The 19,209-nt window shown below is 44.8% G+C and overlaps 1 protein-coding gene across 1 annotated transcript in view; it reads left to right on the top strand.

Moving 5' to 3' along the window:
* OC90 (otoconin 90) overlaps positions 1-19,209 on the top strand; it is an 885,360-nt gene that overhangs the window by 585,569 nt on the left and 280,582 nt on the right. The window contains exons 11-12 of the mRNA XM_069621643.1: positions 3,744-3,773; positions 5,247-5,276. Coding sequence (XP_069477744.1) covers positions 3,744-3,773; positions 5,247-5,276 — 60 coding nt within the window. The remainder of the gene's footprint in view (positions 1-3,743; positions 3,774-5,246; positions 5,277-19,209) is intronic.

Here is a 19,209-nt window from a genome sequence, read left to right as displayed (position 1 = left end):
ATAGGCATGCTTTTGGAGCTTCCTCAAGGGGCATTGTTCTGATGATACCTCTGAGCTCAACATATCCGTGAAGCTGTGTAGGGAAAGTAGGGGGCACCGCCTATATTTTCGTAATTTCTTATTTTATGTTGGAAGTCATTGTACTCCCCTTTTGTATTTGTTGGTGGTACCTGTCTATTTTTAGGGAGCACATGTGTCTTGTGTGCTGCTCCTCTCTAGGACTAGCTATGGCATTACAATAGTAAAATACTCTGTCAATTGATGAAATATCTTATTACGTGGAGAAATAAAACCACAACAAAGTAAATGAGTGCTAATGGTAAGAGTTGCAGTCCTCTCCATCAATTGACAATGCTGTTTTCTACAATGCTACTTTCCCATTATCATAACATGTACCTCGAGCAAAGCATTAGATCAGGGGTGCACAACTGATTTTGACAGAGGGCCGAAAGTACCTTACATGATGGCTATAGTGGGCCGAAAAGTAAATGTGGGTGTGGCAGTAGGCGCGGTGGGGCGTGGCGTGGCAGGAGGCTTTTTCAACCCCCAATTTTTATCAAACACATGGAAAAAGAATATGTTTTTGAGGTGTAATGATTTCTGTTTGCATTTCAAACTTACATTTTGTACTACACAAGACACCCACCCCTCATGCAAACACTATGCTCCAAGACACCCACTCCCCAACCAAACACTATGCCCCATGGCCCCCACTCCCCAACCAAACATTATGCACCATGGTCACCACCCCCACCAAACACTATGCCCCAAGACACCCACCCCTCACGCAAACACTATGCCCCAAGACACCCACCCCTCATGCAAACACTATGCCCCAAGACACCCACCCCTCATGCAAACACTATGCCCCAAGACACCCACCCCTCATGCAAACACTATGCCCCAAGACACCCACTCCCCAACCAAACACTATGCCCCAGGACACCCATCCCTCATGCAAACACTATGCCCCAAGACACCCACCCCTCATGCAAACACTATGCCCCAAGACACCCACCCCTCACGCAAACACTATGCCCCAAAACACCCACCCCTCACGCAAACACTATGCCCCAAGACACCCACCCCTCATGCAAACACTATGCACCAAGACACCCACCCCTCATGCAAACACTATGCCCCAAGACACTCACCACTCATGCAAACACTATGCCCCAAGACACCCACCCCTCATGCAAACACTATGCACCCATACAGACCTGAACCCCCACCCCCGACTCAGCACACAGACTCACAAGCATACACCAATACACTATGCACCCTTACAGACCCCCACCCCAACTCACCATACAAACTCACAAACATACACCATGCATCCATACAGACCTGAACCCCCCAACCCCCAACTCACCAAACAAACTCACAAGCATGCACCCATACAGACCCGGACCACCCACCCCCGCATCTCAACATACACTGAACGTGCACACAAACATATTCAGGCAGACCCGACACTAACCCCACCCCCGCCTCTCAACATACACTGAACTTGCACATAAAAACAAACATTCAGGCAGACCCGACACACACCTTAATGTCTTTATTGGATGGAAGGCAGTGACTTTTGATCGAAGGTGTTCGGCTCTTTGTCCATACAGTGCCTGTGAGTGGGATGCGGGGGCTGATCAGTATTTCTGTTTTGTTTGGGTTTAGTTTTGGGTTGCTGTTGGTCACCCAGTGACTTATCTCATTGAAGAAATGATTGAGCGAGGGGTTTGAGTTTGTACCTGTAGTCATATTGAAAATTTAGTGTTACCTGCATAATTGTACCATGTGTACCCATGCCTTTTAAAATTAATTTCATGATATGGGCCATGTTTATATTGAAGAGAAGGGGTGTGAGGCTTGATCCTTGTGGGATACCGTAGTTGTTGGGTCTTGTAGGTACAGGCATACCTGATAGGAACAACGTTCATAGTAGATGAGCACTGGGCATATTTTGGTAACACGTGGCAAAATATAACACTACCTGGCACTACAGGTGGCAAAAGGTGCGACTACCTGTGCTCATGAAGACAGTACTGGACAAACGCCTACCCAATGCCTGCACAAAAGCAAAGACTTTTGGCTTTACCAATGCTTGTTTTTTAGTTTTTTTTTTACTGCAGCTGAATAATTGTTCTGGGGGAACACGTTGTTTGTGGACTTTCAGAAGACTGTACTCAGTTGAGCTTATTCGAAACCTTTCATGAAGCACTGGACCTCAGTGGGTGGAGGAGACCTTGCGAGGGGACTGAGTCTTGCAATAAGTGTGTTTCTTTAGGGGGGCTTTGGAGGTTGCAGCCTCTGTGTTAGGGTAGCACACTGCTGCCCCCAAAGAGCTGGTGAAGTAGATGAGCAGAGCACTGTGCCTGCTCCCCAAATCTGTAAATTGCATGTTTCATGCCTGAATCCAAACAGCCTGCAGGTTTCATCCTGATTGGGTACCGTTCGGTTGCAGATTTTGTGTTAACAATGCAGAATGTTTCCATCACTGTAAACCCAAAAGACTGCTACATTCGGTGTTATAGATATAAAACCGAGTTTTTATTTGTCTCGGGAGGATAGCTCAGGGACAACGCGCTTGCCTTGGAAGCAAGACAATGGTTCCTAGGTCGCGCTTACAAACATTCGGGTATTAAACGCATTATAAATAGCCAATTACAATTAATACAAGGGATACTGCTGGCTCGCGGTCTTTTGATAATTTGCGACTATTAACTGTATCTTTGTCTCCATTATCATGTATGCCCCCCCAAGGGGTCACTCGGACTGCTTTTCATTCTAAACAAAGGATGGATTAGATATTGAGAGGCCGATTCATGGCAAAGTGCGCATTTCTCCGGCAATGACACAATAAAAAATGCACGCCACATGTATTCATGGAATTAACTACGCAAAGTAACCCTATTCGCAAGTCGCGCCGGAACGACTATGACACGCCCCCATACAAATCATAAGCAGCCACAACAGCTTCGAACAGTGCTTGGGGTCCCCCGCAATCAGGGATGTATTGCCGTAACTGTTGCCGGCACCCCGACAACATGCCTATGAAATATCGTACCTTGGTTAAACTCAGTAAATCTTTGTACAACCCCCCGTAAAGCGTTCGTGCACCCCGCTGCACTGCATACTCACACCCCTAAATCAATCGGAACCCTGGTTACATACATGCACCCCTACATCCAACATGCAAACCCAACTCCGCGCTGCAAATCCTATGCGCAAGTATCCTTATGCCTGCCTTCGTCTGGCGTAGTGATCGAGGGATTTGTGTCGCCATTTCTATGCCGAGAGGCTGCGCGGGTGGTTCCATGAATGCGTGTCGTTTGGTGCAAATATGGGTGTGCGAGGGACTCCCGTAAACGCTCACTTTTTTGCATGTTCTTCCCCATTTTCTGAGTTCTGCCCCCTTCTGAGCCCTCTGTGCAAGCCACACCCACGCTCTGCGTGGCGTCTCGCTTAAGGCGCTTGACGGCTCGCAGAGACATGCTGAGTCTGCCCAAACTCCTTACAAGTCTTGGTGAAGTCCTACGCATTCGATTCCATGAATGGACGAACAAGATTTTGCACGCAGTTTGGCGTGCATGTTCCCTATTTCCCGTGCAAATAATTCCATGAATCGGCCCCTAAGGGAGAATATATTTTTTATATCATATAATATTTCATCACAAAAGCATGCTTGTGTTTATATTCCTCAAAAGGAAAGTTCTGATGTCATATCTTCTTTTGTACTTCAACAGCAGCAAGCTTACCAACGCCTGCGTCAGAACGTAAGTGATTCTTCTAAAATGCTGAATAAGTTTGCATTTATGCATGAGGTTTGTAAAGCACAAAGCTACCGTGAAGCAATGCAGGGTAGAATCAACTAAATATGTACTAATTTATTAAAATTAAGCTTTATAAACCTAGACCGAGGGCTGTACGGGGAGTTTTGCGACCTGAAGACCGAGTTAAAGGCCTGAGCACATCAAGGGCATGTAACAAGGTCTTCAGGGCCCATAACTCCCTGCACAGTCTAAGGGCATGGCCCATAAATCTATTATGTCCTGGGCTATACGGGGGTAAAATAGAAAAAAAGAAGGCAATCTGTCCGGAGGGGTTGCTGAGTTCTGGCTGGTTCCCAGCAACCATGTACAATGTAATAAGAGAGGGAGGGGCATAAATCCCAAACGGACATGTCGGGTGGCACATCCCATCAAGACAAGTGAGTGGCGGTTGGGGACGGTAAAGCTAAGCCAGGCCACGGCTGCCTGGTGCGGCCTGGCAAAGCTTTTGTGCAAGAGGGCTGCTGTTTTTGATTGAACAATGAATTTATTCATACATCAATTCCTGTATCTATGATTGATGTGAGCAGTTTTTATTTGCAGAGAAATCTCTAAAGGGCCACCTAACATAATATATGGCATTAGCTGCACCCGGTGCATCACACTCTGGTCCTGCTCCAGATGTGTTTTTGCAGAGTATTTTACACCCTGTTTTCTAAAGTTGGGTGTAAGGTGATATAGGAGGGAGTCAAATAGTATTTCCAGGTATCTTTTGGGGCAAGTAGAAATGCATTTACACTTTAAGAAAAAAGATATATCTTTTGTAATCCGTACTTGTATACACCTAGTAATTCATGGAAATAAAAGATTCATATTTACTCCAATGTTATGATCAGATAGGCATGCTTTTGGAGCTTCTTCCTGGAGTTCCTCTGAGCCCAACATATCCCTGAAGCTGTGTAGGTGAAAGTAGGGGCCAAGCTCCTATATTTTTGTCATTTCTTACTTTGTGTTGGAAGTAATTGTACTCCCTATTTGTATTTGTTGGTGGTACTTTTCTATTTTTAGGGAGCAAATGTGTCTTGTGTGCTGCTCCTCTCTAGGAGTAGCTATGGGATTGTGTTTATGTTCATATAGATTATATTTTGTTCTTGTCATTGCAAAATGTATCTGAACGTACGCTCTTACAATAGTAAAATACTATGTCAATTGATGAAATTTGTCATTACGTGGACAAAATGACGCAACCAAGTAAATGAGTGCTAATGGCAAGAGTTGCAGTCCTCTCCATCAATTGACAATGCTGTTTTCTACAATGCTACTTTCCCATTATCATAACATGTACCTCGAGCAAAGCATTAGACATTAAGGGAGCATATAATTTTCATATCATATTATATGTCATGGCAACAGCATGCTTGTGTTTATATCCCTCAAATGCAAAGTTCTGATGTCATCTCTTCTTTTGTACTTCAACAGCAGCAAGCTTACCAACGCCTCCGTCAGAACGTAAGTGATTCTTCGAAAATGCTGAATAAGTTTGCATTAATGCATGAGGTGTGTAAAGCACAAAGCTAGCGGGAAGCAATGGAGAGTAGTATCGAGTAAGTAGTACTTGTAAGTAGTACTTGGAGTTTTGCGACCTGCAGTCCGAGTTAAAGGCCTGAGCGCATTTAGGGCATTTAACGAGGTCTTCAGGGCCCTGCGCAGCCCAAGGGCATGGCCTATAAAGCTATTATGTCATGGGCTATCTAGGGGTAAAAACGAAAAAAAGGCAATCTATCTGGAGTGGTTGCTGGGATCTGGCTGGTTCCAAGCGTCCAATGTAATGAGAGAGGGGCTTAAATCCCAACCGGACCATGTCTGGTGGAAAGGCCCATCAAGGTAAGTGAGTGGCGGTTGAGAAGGGTAAAGCTAAGCCGGCCCACGTCTGCCAGGTGCAGCCCAGCAAAACTTTTGTGCAAGGGGCAGAATCCCCTTCCCCAGTCGGATTAAGTTAAGGAGGGGTGTGGGGGGCAGGGGATTCAGAGTGCAAAGGCCGCATCAGCCAGGTGCAGTCTGGCCAATGTAAAAGAGTCTGCCAGCTCTGGCAGCAGGGCTCCTGGAGTGGTGCTCCCTCTCGTCATGGGAGCGCCACACTGACAGCTGTGTCACTGCTCTGGCTGCAGGGCTCTCTGCACAGCAATCCTTCTCATCGCATAAGCCCTGCACCGAAAGCAACACTGCGTCTATGACGCTGCTTCCCCATAATTGGTCAATTTCCGTGCCATATGGAAATTCCGAGCCATACCTGCTCGTATAGACTGGAAATTGGCCAATGGGGGAGTGCCACGTGTCTCCCCCAGGACATAAGTACACAATACTTATTGGAATCATATTTAATGGGCATTTACGTATTCCTGCTAGAGAACAATTCTTAAAATAGTGAATGGAATACATGCAAACTGCCTTTTCGATTCCTTATGCTTGTTTTTTGAGCTGTCGATAAAAGCGCTGGCTATGGCATTCTCGTTTGGCCACTATGCCCTGCAGGTAGGTAAGGGTTGTAGATGGTCAGGGAAGGGTATGGGAAATGGTTCACCCAAAGACGAAGCTATTAAGGGATTCTTCATTAATATATATATATCACAGTCACAATCAATATACAGATGAAAATGGTGGATTACAAAAAACACAGTACACCCTCATTGCTGATGGCTAAACTGGAATAAGGTAGTTTAACACATTCCCGGTGCAAAAAAAATATAATATAATAAGGGTTTGAAGTGCATTAAATGACATGAAGATATGACATAGAGGTGGAGTGTGTGGATTTCAATTTGTTATTGGAAGGTAGGGAACGTTCCTACGTTCAATTCGGTTAGGAATGGATATCTAACAATGCTGATATTGTCAATGTAAGATGGTCATGTTTCTCTGTTAGCGGGCATTGCTGCGAGAAACTGAATCTGTGGGTTGTTGGAGGAAATGCAAAGTGGCTGAAGCGGCAGGGGTGTGGAATGTCAAGGGAGTATACACGGCAATAAAGAAAGACAAAGGGGCTAGGCCCGTTGAAGATGATGCAGACATCAAACTGTGAGCCTTTTTGTGTGAGATCATGTTCAAGAAAAATATACATTCCACTCTGCTGCAGGAAACAAACTCAAAAACAAACAGAGATACCCATGTTAACATAAAAGGGTAAGCCCCCTTTGACCCTCTCCGAGTCCAGCAGGCTTTTATATATTCCTACTTATGTACGATTCAATACAAAGTGCTCTCATCAAAGTGAATTTAGGGTTGTGGTTTCCATTCAAACTCAGGTACCCAAGGTCCTATACATAGTTAGTAGGTAGGTCATCCTTGCAACTGGCTGGGCAAGGGGTGTAGGATAATGGACTTTGAAGTTTGTCCTGCAAACCCACAGCTGCGGGAGACATTATTAGTTCATATCCTTTTCATCGTTCATAGCGTCTAAGCAGTCTACAATTTTAATTGTGCTACCATTGCAAAATATAAATGTGAAGTGAATATGTTATTTTCTCTTCTCTAGGATTAGGTTGTATCAATTTAAAAAAGGTTTCCGCTCATTAAGGCCTTGCGGTTTTACGACAGGTTGATGTTTTAACGTTATATTATCCTTCAAGTTCTGTTTTTACCCCACAGTCACCCTCCTCTGAGGCTAATTCAGAACAGCACCTCACAACTCACAATTGCAGCATGTTGAATAATCATTTCTAAGTAACAGCCATCACTCCCTTTGTAGAATTCTTCAGATACCTTCATAAGCATCAATTTTTCCTGAATGTTTACTTGTGTTTTCATGTGCAGCTGAAGGCGTACTTCAGAAGTAATACGGCACAATGAACTCCAAACAGGATTGCCAAAATAAATCAGAACATCATGTTTTATGAAATTTCCTAAAGACCCTATTGATCCTGTGAGCCAACCCATAAGCACAAGCCTGGGTCTGTGTTCTCTCGGTGCAAGGCTGCTGCGGACCTGCGGATGTGAGAGGCATTATCAGATAAAGTTTGTGAATGGTCAGGAGCACATGTGCAGCATTCTGAACCGGTTGCGTCAGAGTATCAAAGTTATCATTAGCACTTTGTCTAACAATAGGGGACTCCTACAGGAATAGGGGCATTCCACGGGCATAGGGCCATCTCACAGATTTGGTCTTGGTGTAATTTAGTACCTACCATGGATATTGGGTAACCCATACCTTCAGCAAACTCCTCCCACCCTATTAGCTTTTGTGTTTTGTGCATGAGGGTTGCTTGGCATAGTCTCTGATGTGGGTAAGAGATATCCCATGTACCAAGAACCTGAGCAATTCATTGCGAGGCAGCTGTAAGGGGAAGTGCCGCAAATGATATAGGAGCCATGGTATGTAGCATAGCCTAATTCATCTAAAGAGAATCCTAATTTAAATAAGAAAAAGACACCATCTACAGAGATATTCTTTGCAGTAGGGGATATCTACACCTACTAATTCCTGCAGCAGCAGCTAGCCAAGCCGAAATAATGATCCTCAGATTTCGCATTACATGTTTGGGAACTCATAGGATGAGATCAATTTGGTCCTGAGCAGGATATCTATCTCCCACAGTCATGCCTTGGCCCAATTAGGGGACTTGGGTCTGTCACAATTTGAGCATTATCGCAAGAGGTTTATGATCCATTGGAGCAAGTGCACTCCACAGATCAAGGAAAATGTGCTGGAATGATTCTAGAGATGGTTAATGTTAACGTTAATGTTAAAGGTATTTATATAGCGCACCGTCACCAACGGAGTTGGTCTCCAGGCGCTCAGGCGGATCTGTAAAAAAAAGGTGGACAGGGTGGGTTAGTGGGTGAAGAGGGCATAGGAAAGTGAGAGGTGGTGTACTGTTGGCAGCTTCAGTTCGGTTTTCACCGTGCGCTGAGCTTGGGTGTGCAAGTAGGATCGAAGCGGATCCTCGTGTGCTGTTGTTGCAATCTATGTGTTGGTTGTTTGTTGTTGCGGTGTGGTGAAGTCCGTGCAGTTTGCTGTGAGAGAGGTGGTTGTGTGGGTTTTGTGTGCATTAACTAAGCAGAAATTAGAGGTTTTGGTTAGTGAGTTGTATGTATCATAATCCCTGTAGTTTAGTTTATGAATCAGGTAGTCATATTGGGTTGGTTTGTTCTCTCTCTAGGTTTACTTGATTGTCTAGCTTCTATGGTGATACTATGATTGGTTTATCAGATTAATTAGCATAATACCCCTGGTTCAGTGAGCATTGTCCCTAAATCGATAGTGGTGTTTATTATCATTAACCAGCTACTTTCTTTCTATTACTGTCGGTAGTCCATTGGGTGGTATAACTTCTCTTCCCTGACTGTCTAGTATCAGTGCCGGGGGATGAGGATGGCCTCCAGCTAAGTTATTGAGCTTGGTACACCCAGGGGGCGGGCATAGTCCTACTTGGTGTAATACTGTTATGGTCCATAGCTGCCTGTGCCCTCAAGGTTGATCGTTGTCATTACTGGGTAAAGCCTTGCTCTCCCTTCCAATTGATCTGTGGGTATTCTTGTTATGATTGGTGAGGTTTGTTTTTAATTGATAAGTGGATGTGTTACATGTCCGTAAATCCTTATTTTAATAAGCGTTGATGATTAAGGAAGTCAGGGTAGGCTCTTCTCTCGGGCTAGTTCCTCTGTGTATGTCCTTATGGGCACTCTTTCTGGATATGGGTGAAGAGCCATGATTTGAGGAGTTTCCTGAATTGTAGGTGATCTCTTGTGTTCCTTATGTTCTTTGGAAGTTCGTTCCAGGTTTTTGGGGCGAGGTGAGAAAAAGAGGATCCTTCGAGTTTTCTCTTGTTGAACGATTTGGGTTCCAAACGGATGTCGCTGCTGGATCTGATTGTCCTTGCAGTGTGATGTACGTTTAGTTTTCTTCTGATGAACTCTACGCCTTGGTTGTGGATTGCTCTGTGGGTTATGCACATTGATTTGAACTTCATCCGCTGTTTGATGGGTAGCCAGTGTAGTGTTTTCAGCGCTGGTGTGATGTGTTCTCTTCGAGGTAGTTTAAGGAGCAGTCTGGCCACCGCATTTTGTATGCCTTGGAGTTTATTTAGGAGGCGTTCAGGGAGGGCCAAATATAGGTTGCTGGCGTAGTCTAGTCTGGACATGATGAGGGCGATGTCGGCAGTCGTTTTGTTGGTGACTGAGAGGAAAGGTAGGATCCTTTTAACCGATCACAGGAGAAAGAAGGATTTCTTAATTAGGGCATTCAATTGTGGTTCTAGAGTGAGTTGGTGATGCCAAAAGCATTTAATCTATGTACTGCACCAAAGGAGACACTCCTCTGAACACAAGAGAGTCTGAATCTCTCTTACAAATTTGAGAAAAGTGGGTAGGGTACACTACAAACCTCTGTGGAAGCCATTTGAAAGTATATATAAGCATTAAACACCCACCTCTGCCAATAAACTTCCTAGTACTGTTTTATTCTTCATGCCTGATTTTTAAGATCTGCACAGAAATACAGTTCAGTCTGCCCATTGCGCAGTATAAATAACCATAATCAAATTCATATCAAAATCAGTTCAAATATATATATATCACTAAAGACAAACAAATATTGACTATCTCAGATGACAGGCACTGAAAAGAAATTCCACACACAAATCGACGATAGCGAGATGGGTTGCTTGTCAACCGATGCAAGATAAAACGATTTAAGAATTTTCAACAATAGGAAAGATGGGCAGAATGGCCGCATTCACAACATGTGGATATTGTCTATTTACCAGATTACAGCGGTCAGAATGGAGTCATTGCAAGGGATTCAGTAGAGAGTCAGTGACATGTCTCATACTTCCCTCTGCCCCTCCCCAAATAGCATATTGCAAGATGCTGGGAAACATTTTGGCTGGCTATGCAGTGATACGCATAGGTTCTATATTCAGTATGTGTCCAACCTCATTTGCATGAGTGGACCCTAATTGCGGATGATGTGGGTCCAACCATCCCAGTTGCAAGTAGAGAGTATTGTTCTGTGGTCTGTCTGCCAGGGCACATAGATCCTGTAACACAGCCAAAACGCCAGTTTCCTGTGTACAGAGACCCCCTTGGGTGAACTGCAAATATATCTAGTAGCAAAAGGTTCAAACTTGTGACAGGGCTTAGTAGAAAAACATGAGGGTCAGAGATAGGGCCCAGAGTAACAGTCAAAGCTTGTGAAACAGGGAGGGGTGTAGCCTGACCGCCAATACCCACAGAATGTACGGCTTCATCTGAACGTGGAGCATGCAGACATTCTGAAGCTTTCAGTGTAGAGCAGGAAGTTGCGTTGTCCACTAGACAAGATACATTTGTACTACTAATGGAGCTTTCTATAAATGGAGCAGATGATTCAGGCAGGATTAGCAGTACAATGATTTGCTGTCCTACTTGGACTTGAAGGTAGCAGGGGGAGGGAAAGCATTAGGGATATGATTGGGTTATCTGCTGAGCTGGCGTATTCAGACAATTCTGATTCCTAACGGCTGAACTCTTTACAGCGATTGCATTGGCCATTGTGTGAATTGGGGGGCAGATTGGTGCCTATTCAGGGCTCTGTCTGGATCAGGTGTGACAAATGTACTCCTACACCCTCCCCCCTTCTCCCTCTGTGCCAGTCCTACTCTCTCTTGATAGGATTGGAGTTGGTTATTCTATAACGCCATGAACTTTGTTTCAGTAACCTCATTCTGTGTTTTCATGAAAATACTGCACAGCTACCAAAACTCCAGTAAGATTCTCTATCTCCAAAACTATGAGTATCACCTTTATTCAATGCTCAATCTTGGGGTGCAGCCCATTGGGAAAGTGAGCATAACAGCTTATTGCACTGTTTCAGCTTCATAGTTTATCCCGGAGTACTGATTGAAGTTGTGTTTTAACCCTTCCAGATAATTAGTTCTTACATTGCTTGCAAGCATTGAGCTTTGTCCAGTTAGCTTTCTTAGGGCACATTTCTCAAATTGTGTGCAAAAGTGGGTCAGTGAACTTCTCTGGGGGTCTTGTTAGAGCCTGTTTCATTTTTATAAGTAGGGTAAATGTCTCAGGGGGAACAGCAACTCCAAGCAACTGCTTTAAATTAGAACAATGTGAATCATAAAGTATATTACCACCTGGAGTTCTTCTTGGAACTTGATGGGATCGTCTCTTGTTTTAGGGAAATGTTGGACGATGTTAAACAGGCATGTGGATCACCATAGGCATGCACAGTAGCTAGTGTGTCCTCGGTTTCTGGCAATTGTTGTAAAGGAAGTGGCAAGGATCTATTTGGAGACGTGGGATTAGGGATTTCTTCAAAGGGGCTCCTGCAGAGGGTAAGGTACAAGAAATGTTTGAAATTGACCTTGTCTCACATAATAAATTGAAGGTTGAGGGCGACTGTGTGACTGACGCAGGTTGCTGGTGACTGTATAGTGGTAAAACTGACTGTATACTGGATGTTCACTCAGTAGTGTTAAGGCTTTGTATTTCAACCTGTTTATGGAGCTGGTGTGGAGGCGCAGATGACTGTATTTGTGGCTGATCGAGTGGTGGGTTCAGTATAGAAGGATTTCATGTGTCAAGAATGTGTTCTTGAGATTCTCTCAGTGGAGATAACTCTGGCTTTGATGGATATAGCCAGTTATAGCCTTTATTGGTCTTCAAGACATCGAAGTTTGCTCTTAAGTATTTTAATTCTTTCAGCTGATCTTGTAACTTTGCCTGGACATCTCTCAGTGTCCTGGTTTTAGATCCGGTGGTTCATTTGGTAGCTTTCGTACACCAATAACAAATAGAGTCCCATGGTTTATGATACATTTTCAACCACAGAATTCCAGAGCTCTGCGGAAATTGACAATTCCATCTGCATCAAATGTGCCTACCTTAGGGAATCTCTTGGTGACGTCATCTTTGTAAAAAATAATGCTGTTGATCCAGGAACCTGCCGGTTTTGGATGAGTAATTTAAATATATAAAATAGGTGGACTCCATATAGGAGCTCTACTATGGAAGGGACTGTGTCTTCGGGTCAGATGGGCAGATACTGCCACATGGCAGGACAGGAACCCAGAGGGCCCTGCCTCTCTTTGATTCTCTTTGTGAGGGCCGGTTAACCCTCTACCCCAGATACAGCCACACAGCAGGTAGCTGTCCTGGGCCCAGGTATCAAAGGAGCACACCTATTCAGGAGGAGTAGCCTCACACCAGGGTGCTGCATATCCAAAGGTCTTTGTTTTCAATAGGAGGGAATAGGGCATGAGTAGGATAGGCAGGAGTGCTCTGGACAGTGGACCATCTTATTTCTCACTGTATCTCTTTCCCTTTCTGGTCTCCTCCACTTCCTCTGAAGCAAAGCACTTTGGGTGCAAGATCAACAGGGAAAAGTCCACTCCAACAAGGAACAGGGATTTGTCTCTTAAGCAGGCTAGCTTTAGATCAATCAACTGAGGACTTGTGCCTTTAAAAGAAAGAGTCTCGCACCCTTTCATCAGAATTCCCTCAGTTCCTCAAGGATCCTCTAAGGCTGAAGAGATGTTCATAACATTCTCACCTGGCTTCCTTTGGATCAGCACCACTGTCAAAAGCCCTCCTCCAGAGGTAAAAAAGGAGCGGTCCAAGACAGAATGAAGATCTGTCCCCTAAACACTCACAGGCAACATCGGGAGTGATCAGTGCTGTTGACCAGCACCAAACCCTCTGAAACAGATCTTCTGTGCCACAAGATGTTAGGGAGAATTCTCCAGAATGGCTAATTTCCCTTACCTACTGAGTCTCCCAGCAGCTTTGCTGGATTTCTAGGAGTTAAACTTTTCACCTGGTAAGAGTGTGAGTCTTTTTTCCCACTCTTACATGTGTTTTTGGCTATGTGTTGTACATTTTGTGCTCATGGACTATCAAGTCTCACCTACTCCATAGGCATCATCTATTTACTGTGTGTCACACGGCACCTTTAGTGCATTGACACAGGGTTGTCTTTTAGACTCCCAACTGATAAACTCCATTTTCTGGGACTGACTCATGTCTCCCAGAACATGTAAAGTTGCCATTGACTTTAATAGTCTTTTTAAATTTACAGACCCAGTACAAACTATCTTCCATAGGGTTAATAGTTATCCCTTTTTGTCTGTTTCTCATGGAACATTATTTTGTTCCCCTTTCTCTGAGATTTGGCTGGTGGCAGTGGTATTTTTATTCTACCGCGAGCTATGAAAATAGCCTCGGTACTGTTAGAGGTTATGGTGGTAGCCTCGAACTGTAATCCGCTGGAGTCCTTTTATTTTTATTTGGTTCCGGTTGGGTTTATTCGTCATTTCTTTTTGTAAAGGTCTTAATCGTGTTTTACTCTGCGCGCCAAACCAGGTTTGGTTCCTTTGTTCGCCATCCTTTGGTGGGCTTCTGCACAGAAGCCCTCCTTAGGCACCTGAGTGTCTGGGTGGACAGGATATGAGGGAGGGGTTTGAGGCCCCCTGCACAAGATCTTCTTGGAGACCCAAGTCGCACTCTAGTTTGATTGGCTAGGTGACTGTCCTGCCAGGACAGCCACCCTGCTGTGTGATTGACAGCCAGGCTGTGTGAATGGAGGGAAACCTGCTTAAAAGCAGGTCTCTGGGACTTGGAAGGCAGAGTCGCCACTGGATCGAGAGAACCGAGGAGAAGCTGGAGGAAGACGACTGCTGCAACTACTGGACATCCCAGTGAAGCCCTGCTGCAGGTCCGAATCGCCCGAACTTCGACAATAGAGAAAATCTGCAATGAATCTTCTTCCCTTGAGCTTGGTGGGACCAACTAGCTCGCCAAATGCCAGACATCGATCCTCTCCCTGGTCGAATTTGCTGTGCATCGCTGCAGTGAACCGGATAGCCAGGTGGAGAGTAACATGTTTGGGTTTTAAGGAGCGCACCTTTTATTGGATGTTTTGCTCCGCTGCTGGCTTCTTCCCTGGGCAGCGCAGGACCCTCCAGTCTTCCTCCTTCTTGTCAGTACGACAGTTGCTTCAGGAACCGTGAGCCTGCAGGAACTGCCAGGAACAACCGCCTCAGCTACAGCCTTCTTCTTCTAAGGTACTCTTCAAATCCGGTCGTTCGTTTCGTCCGACTGCGGTGAAAGTGTTTTAAATCTTTCGCCTCTCCGAAGCATTGTCCTTCTCTACTCTTTTGAATAACTTTTGCTCTGACCAACTTTGTTTTGAACTCTTGGCAAAGACTTAACCGCAAACTACTTTGAACTGTGTGATCCTCTGCAAACACTCTGAGCCATTAACATTGACCCAGGCCCATTGATTTGAATCCTATTTGTAGTAAGCCTTTTCTAGATTGCCCTGCCTATTACTTGTTGGTGTTGTTGATATTTGATAACCTTGTCCTTTCCGTCCCTTTTAAATTGCTGCAGTGCCATTTTGCTCACACTTCATTTTGAGCTTAACTTGTCCAGAATTGATTGGGTCTTGTGTAGTGTATTAAGATTGTGATTTTCCGCTGCTTTACATTAGTGTACTGTTTTATAACTGATGGTGTAAATAAATGTATATTCTTTTACTCAGAAACCTTGAATCAGTGTTTGCTTGAAGCATAGTAATTGCTGTCCTTTGTGTAACTTCTTATACTGCTCACTTTACTCTTGAGATAAGTCTGGCTGCTCAGCCATCGCTACCACCTTACTGTTTAGTACAGGCTTGTACCAAAGGTGAATTTATACTTGTACTTGTAGTGTTAATTGTGTGTGGTGTTCCCAAAGGGTACTGCATATGATTCTGCCTAACACTGGTGTACAGTGATGAGGATAAAGTATAGTGATTACACTTAGAGTGCTGCTATTACCTTGGCTCAACTAACCACAGGCTAAACATCACTAAAAAGCAAATTTTAATCATGTCTGATATGGAAAGATACAGTCAGGAGACCCTCCTTAGTTACATTGTTGATCATTTGAAAAATCTGTGTAGAGAAAGGAATCTCTCTGTTAAAGGCAAAAAGTCAGAATTAATTGAAAGGTTGTTGGAGAAACAAAGTCTGGAGAGTGGGTCTGAAATACCTAACCCTGCAGCAAATGTGGAAAATAATGAGGATGATAATGTGTCAGATATTATTGATGGGCTGGATGAGTTAGATGTGTCTCACAATGTAGGCCCTGTTGCTCCTCTACTTGCTCAGAAACCTCAACCTTTGTCCACTGGGACCCCTACAGGTCCTACACTCAGTCCTGAATTCATTGCTCTAGAAAACATGAGGCTTGAATTGGAATTCAAACGTATTAATGCTCAAACTGTACAAAAGCATCAAGAACTTAAGCTCAGAGAAATGGAGATGAACCATGCACCAGATATGAAAAAGTTGTCTATTGAGAATGCTTCTCTATCAGAGTCTTCTAGGTCTTCCAGTCCTAAGAGACCACGTATGAGGGTATCTATGAGGCTAAGCTTGATATTCTGTAGTGGTTGGCAATGTTTGAGTATAACCATGGGATTCAAGACATTACAGGGAATCAGTTGCTTCCCTGGCTCTTCTCTAGGCTACCCACTGTTGCATCTGATGTTGTGATGGAGTTGGGGGAGGTGGATAGGATGGATTATGAGTGTGAGTCTTCTAGGTCTTCCGGTCCTAAGAGACCACTTATGCCCAAAGAAATTGTGAGTATCTATGAGGCAATGCTTGATATTCTGTATTCGTTGGCAATGTTTGAGTATAACCATGGGATTCACGACATTACAGGGAATCAGTTGCTTCCCTGGCTCTTCTCTAGCCTACCCACTGTTGCATCTGATGTTGTGATGGAGTTGGGGGAGGTGGATAGGATGGATTATGAGTGTGTGAAGCTAGCTTTAATTGCTACATCTGGGAAGACCCATTCCCAGTACCTTAAGAGGTTTAGGACCTTCAAAAAGCATGATGGTACCCCTTGGGCTACCTGGGTATGTGAATGTTTGAAAAACATAGATGGTTGGGTTAAGGGTTACAGAGTTAACACTTATGAAGGTATGAGAAATCTTGTTATGTTGGAGTCAATTTATGATGCCTGCTCTCCTGAGCTCAGACAGCACTTGGCTGATTCTAAGGCGATATATTCAAAGAAGTTAGCTAAGGCTGCTGACTTGTGGGTTGCCAACAGGGCTACTCACAAGGATTCTGGAGCAACTCAGAAGACAGATGAGGGAAAACAGCCAAAGAAAGATAACAAGGAGAATCCTAATACCTCCAATCCAAAAGAGGGCCCCAAAAAGAATAAGGGTAAGCCACAAGGGAAACCGAATCAGGCTAGTGTACCATCTGGACCCAAACCAGATGGAGGTCAGAACAAGCCCACATTCATCAAAACATTTGGGAAATGTTATGTTTGTAGGTCAACTGACCATGTGAAAGGGGATCCCAGATGCAAGGGTAAACATTCAGGGGTCCACACTGTCTCCTTAGCCTTCTCCCCAGAGGAAGAAGTACCTATGGCAAGTGGAAACCTTCACCTACTGGCTGACAAAACCATGAGAGTCTCAGCTAGTGTCTCTTTAGTGTCCCTGGGTTTGTGGGAACAACAGAATATAAATGTCCCATCCCAGATAATACTGAAGAGTATTATAAAGATAGTGTTCTTGTGAATGGCCAGGAGACTCTTGCCATCAGAGACACTGGAGCCAGCATAACTTTGGTTGATTAATCATTTTTCAAGGTAGAGGATGTTGCGAAGGAACCCAAACGCCTAACCAAGTTAGCTGGAGGCCCTGTGCAAATGCTTGCCCAGTTACCAGCTCTCATCCAGTGCAATGACATGAATGTCAACCTGTTAGTGTGCAGAGTGAAGTGTCTGGGAGAGTCCTATTGGGTAATGACCTGAAAACTCTTGGAGTTGTATCTAGTACCCCCAGGCCTCCCAGTAAAAGTGGACAGGAGCTCACTAGGCCTGCAAGGGAGAGGACCGTCAGAGGCTCTCCAGGGGACTTCATAGAGGAAACTATCACCCCCAGTCCACAGGACTTGCTCACTGCTGTTTCAAGAAAGAAAGAGGCAAAGGGGAAACCTAAGACCTCACAGAATAAAGCAGATAGCACCCCTTGTGCTACCAACAAGGACATCCCCAGGATTGTCCAAAGTCACACCTGTGATTCCTCCATCAGCCTAGGCTGAGTGTGAGGTACAACCCTGTGTGGTTGATTCAGTCTTTGAAGAATCAGATCTGGAAGAAGACATTACTTTAGTTGGAGATCTGGATCCTGTTGACCATCCTGAGTTGCAGTCTTTACTTGCAGAAGGTGGACCCAACAGGGCAGACTTCAGCAGAGGACCAAGAGAGTGTCCCACTCTTGAAGGTCTTCGGCAACAGGCAGCTTCTCAGCTTGATGGGCAAGAGGCTGGGAAGCATAGGTTGCACTGGGAAGATGGCCTCTTCTACAGTGAACCAACTGAGTCTATCCCTGGGGACTGCAACAGATGTGTAGTGACCCTAGAAAACAGACTCCAGTTCCTACAGTTGGCCCATGAGCTACCTTTGGCTGGTCATTTAAGCTTCAAAAAGACCAAGGAAAGGCTCTCTTTACGTCTACTGGCCTAAGATGGGTGCAGAAGTTGTCAACTCCTGTAGGAGCTGTCACACTTGCCAAACCTCTGGCAAGAGTGGAGCCAAGTATCTGGCACTGTCGGTCCCTCTCCCAGTGGTGGGAGTTCCTTTTGAGGGGGTGGGCATCAACAGTGTTGGTCCCCTTGACCCTCCACATCTTCAGGAAACAGGTTTATCCTGGTTGTAGTAGACCATGCTACTAGATATCCCGAGGCAATACCTATGAGAACTGTTATGGCTCAGGCTGTGGCCAAGGCTCTACTTGGTATTTTTTACCAGAGTAGGGTTTCCTAAGGAAGTGATATATGACAGGGGATCCAATTTTATGTCCCACTACATGCAAACCATGTGGAAAAACTGTGGTGTCACTTACAAGTTTTCTGCAGCCTACCATCCACAAACCAATGGACTGGTAGAGAGGTTTAATCGTACTATGAAGAGCATGATAGGTGTGTTAGAAGAACCCCTTAAAAGAAAGTGGGACCTTCTACTGCCATGCCTTCTCTTTGCTTATAGAGAAGTCCCTCAGGAGGGAGTTGGATACAGTCCCTTAGAACTTTTTTATGGCCATCCAGCCAGAGGTCCTTTGGCTCTGGTTAAGGAGGGGTTGGAGAGTGTTCATTTCCCCCAAGCCAGTCAGATTCACTGACTATGTGATAGGTCTCCAGAGGAGAATGTCACACATGATGGCAGAAGCTAGTGATAACTTGAAAGCAGGTCAGGCTCTGGTCAAACATTGGCATGACCACAAGGCCAACATGGTTGAGTTTGCTCAAGACCAGTTTGTACTAGTTATGGTGCCAACAAGGCAGAGGGCCTTGCAGGACAAATGGATAGGACCCTTCAAGGTTGTGGGAAAACTTGGAGAGATGAGCTATCTGGTGGACTTAGGCAGACCTAAGGAGGCTCC

This window comes from Ambystoma mexicanum, chromosome 5q (genome assembly GCF_040938575.1).
Source record: "Ambystoma mexicanum isolate Mex_15411 chromosome 5q, UKY_AmexF1_1, whole genome shotgun sequence".
Lineage (NCBI taxonomy): Eukaryota > Metazoa > Chordata > Amphibia > Caudata > Ambystomatidae > Ambystoma > Ambystoma mexicanum.
This window is presented reverse-complemented; position numbering and strand designations above follow the sequence as displayed.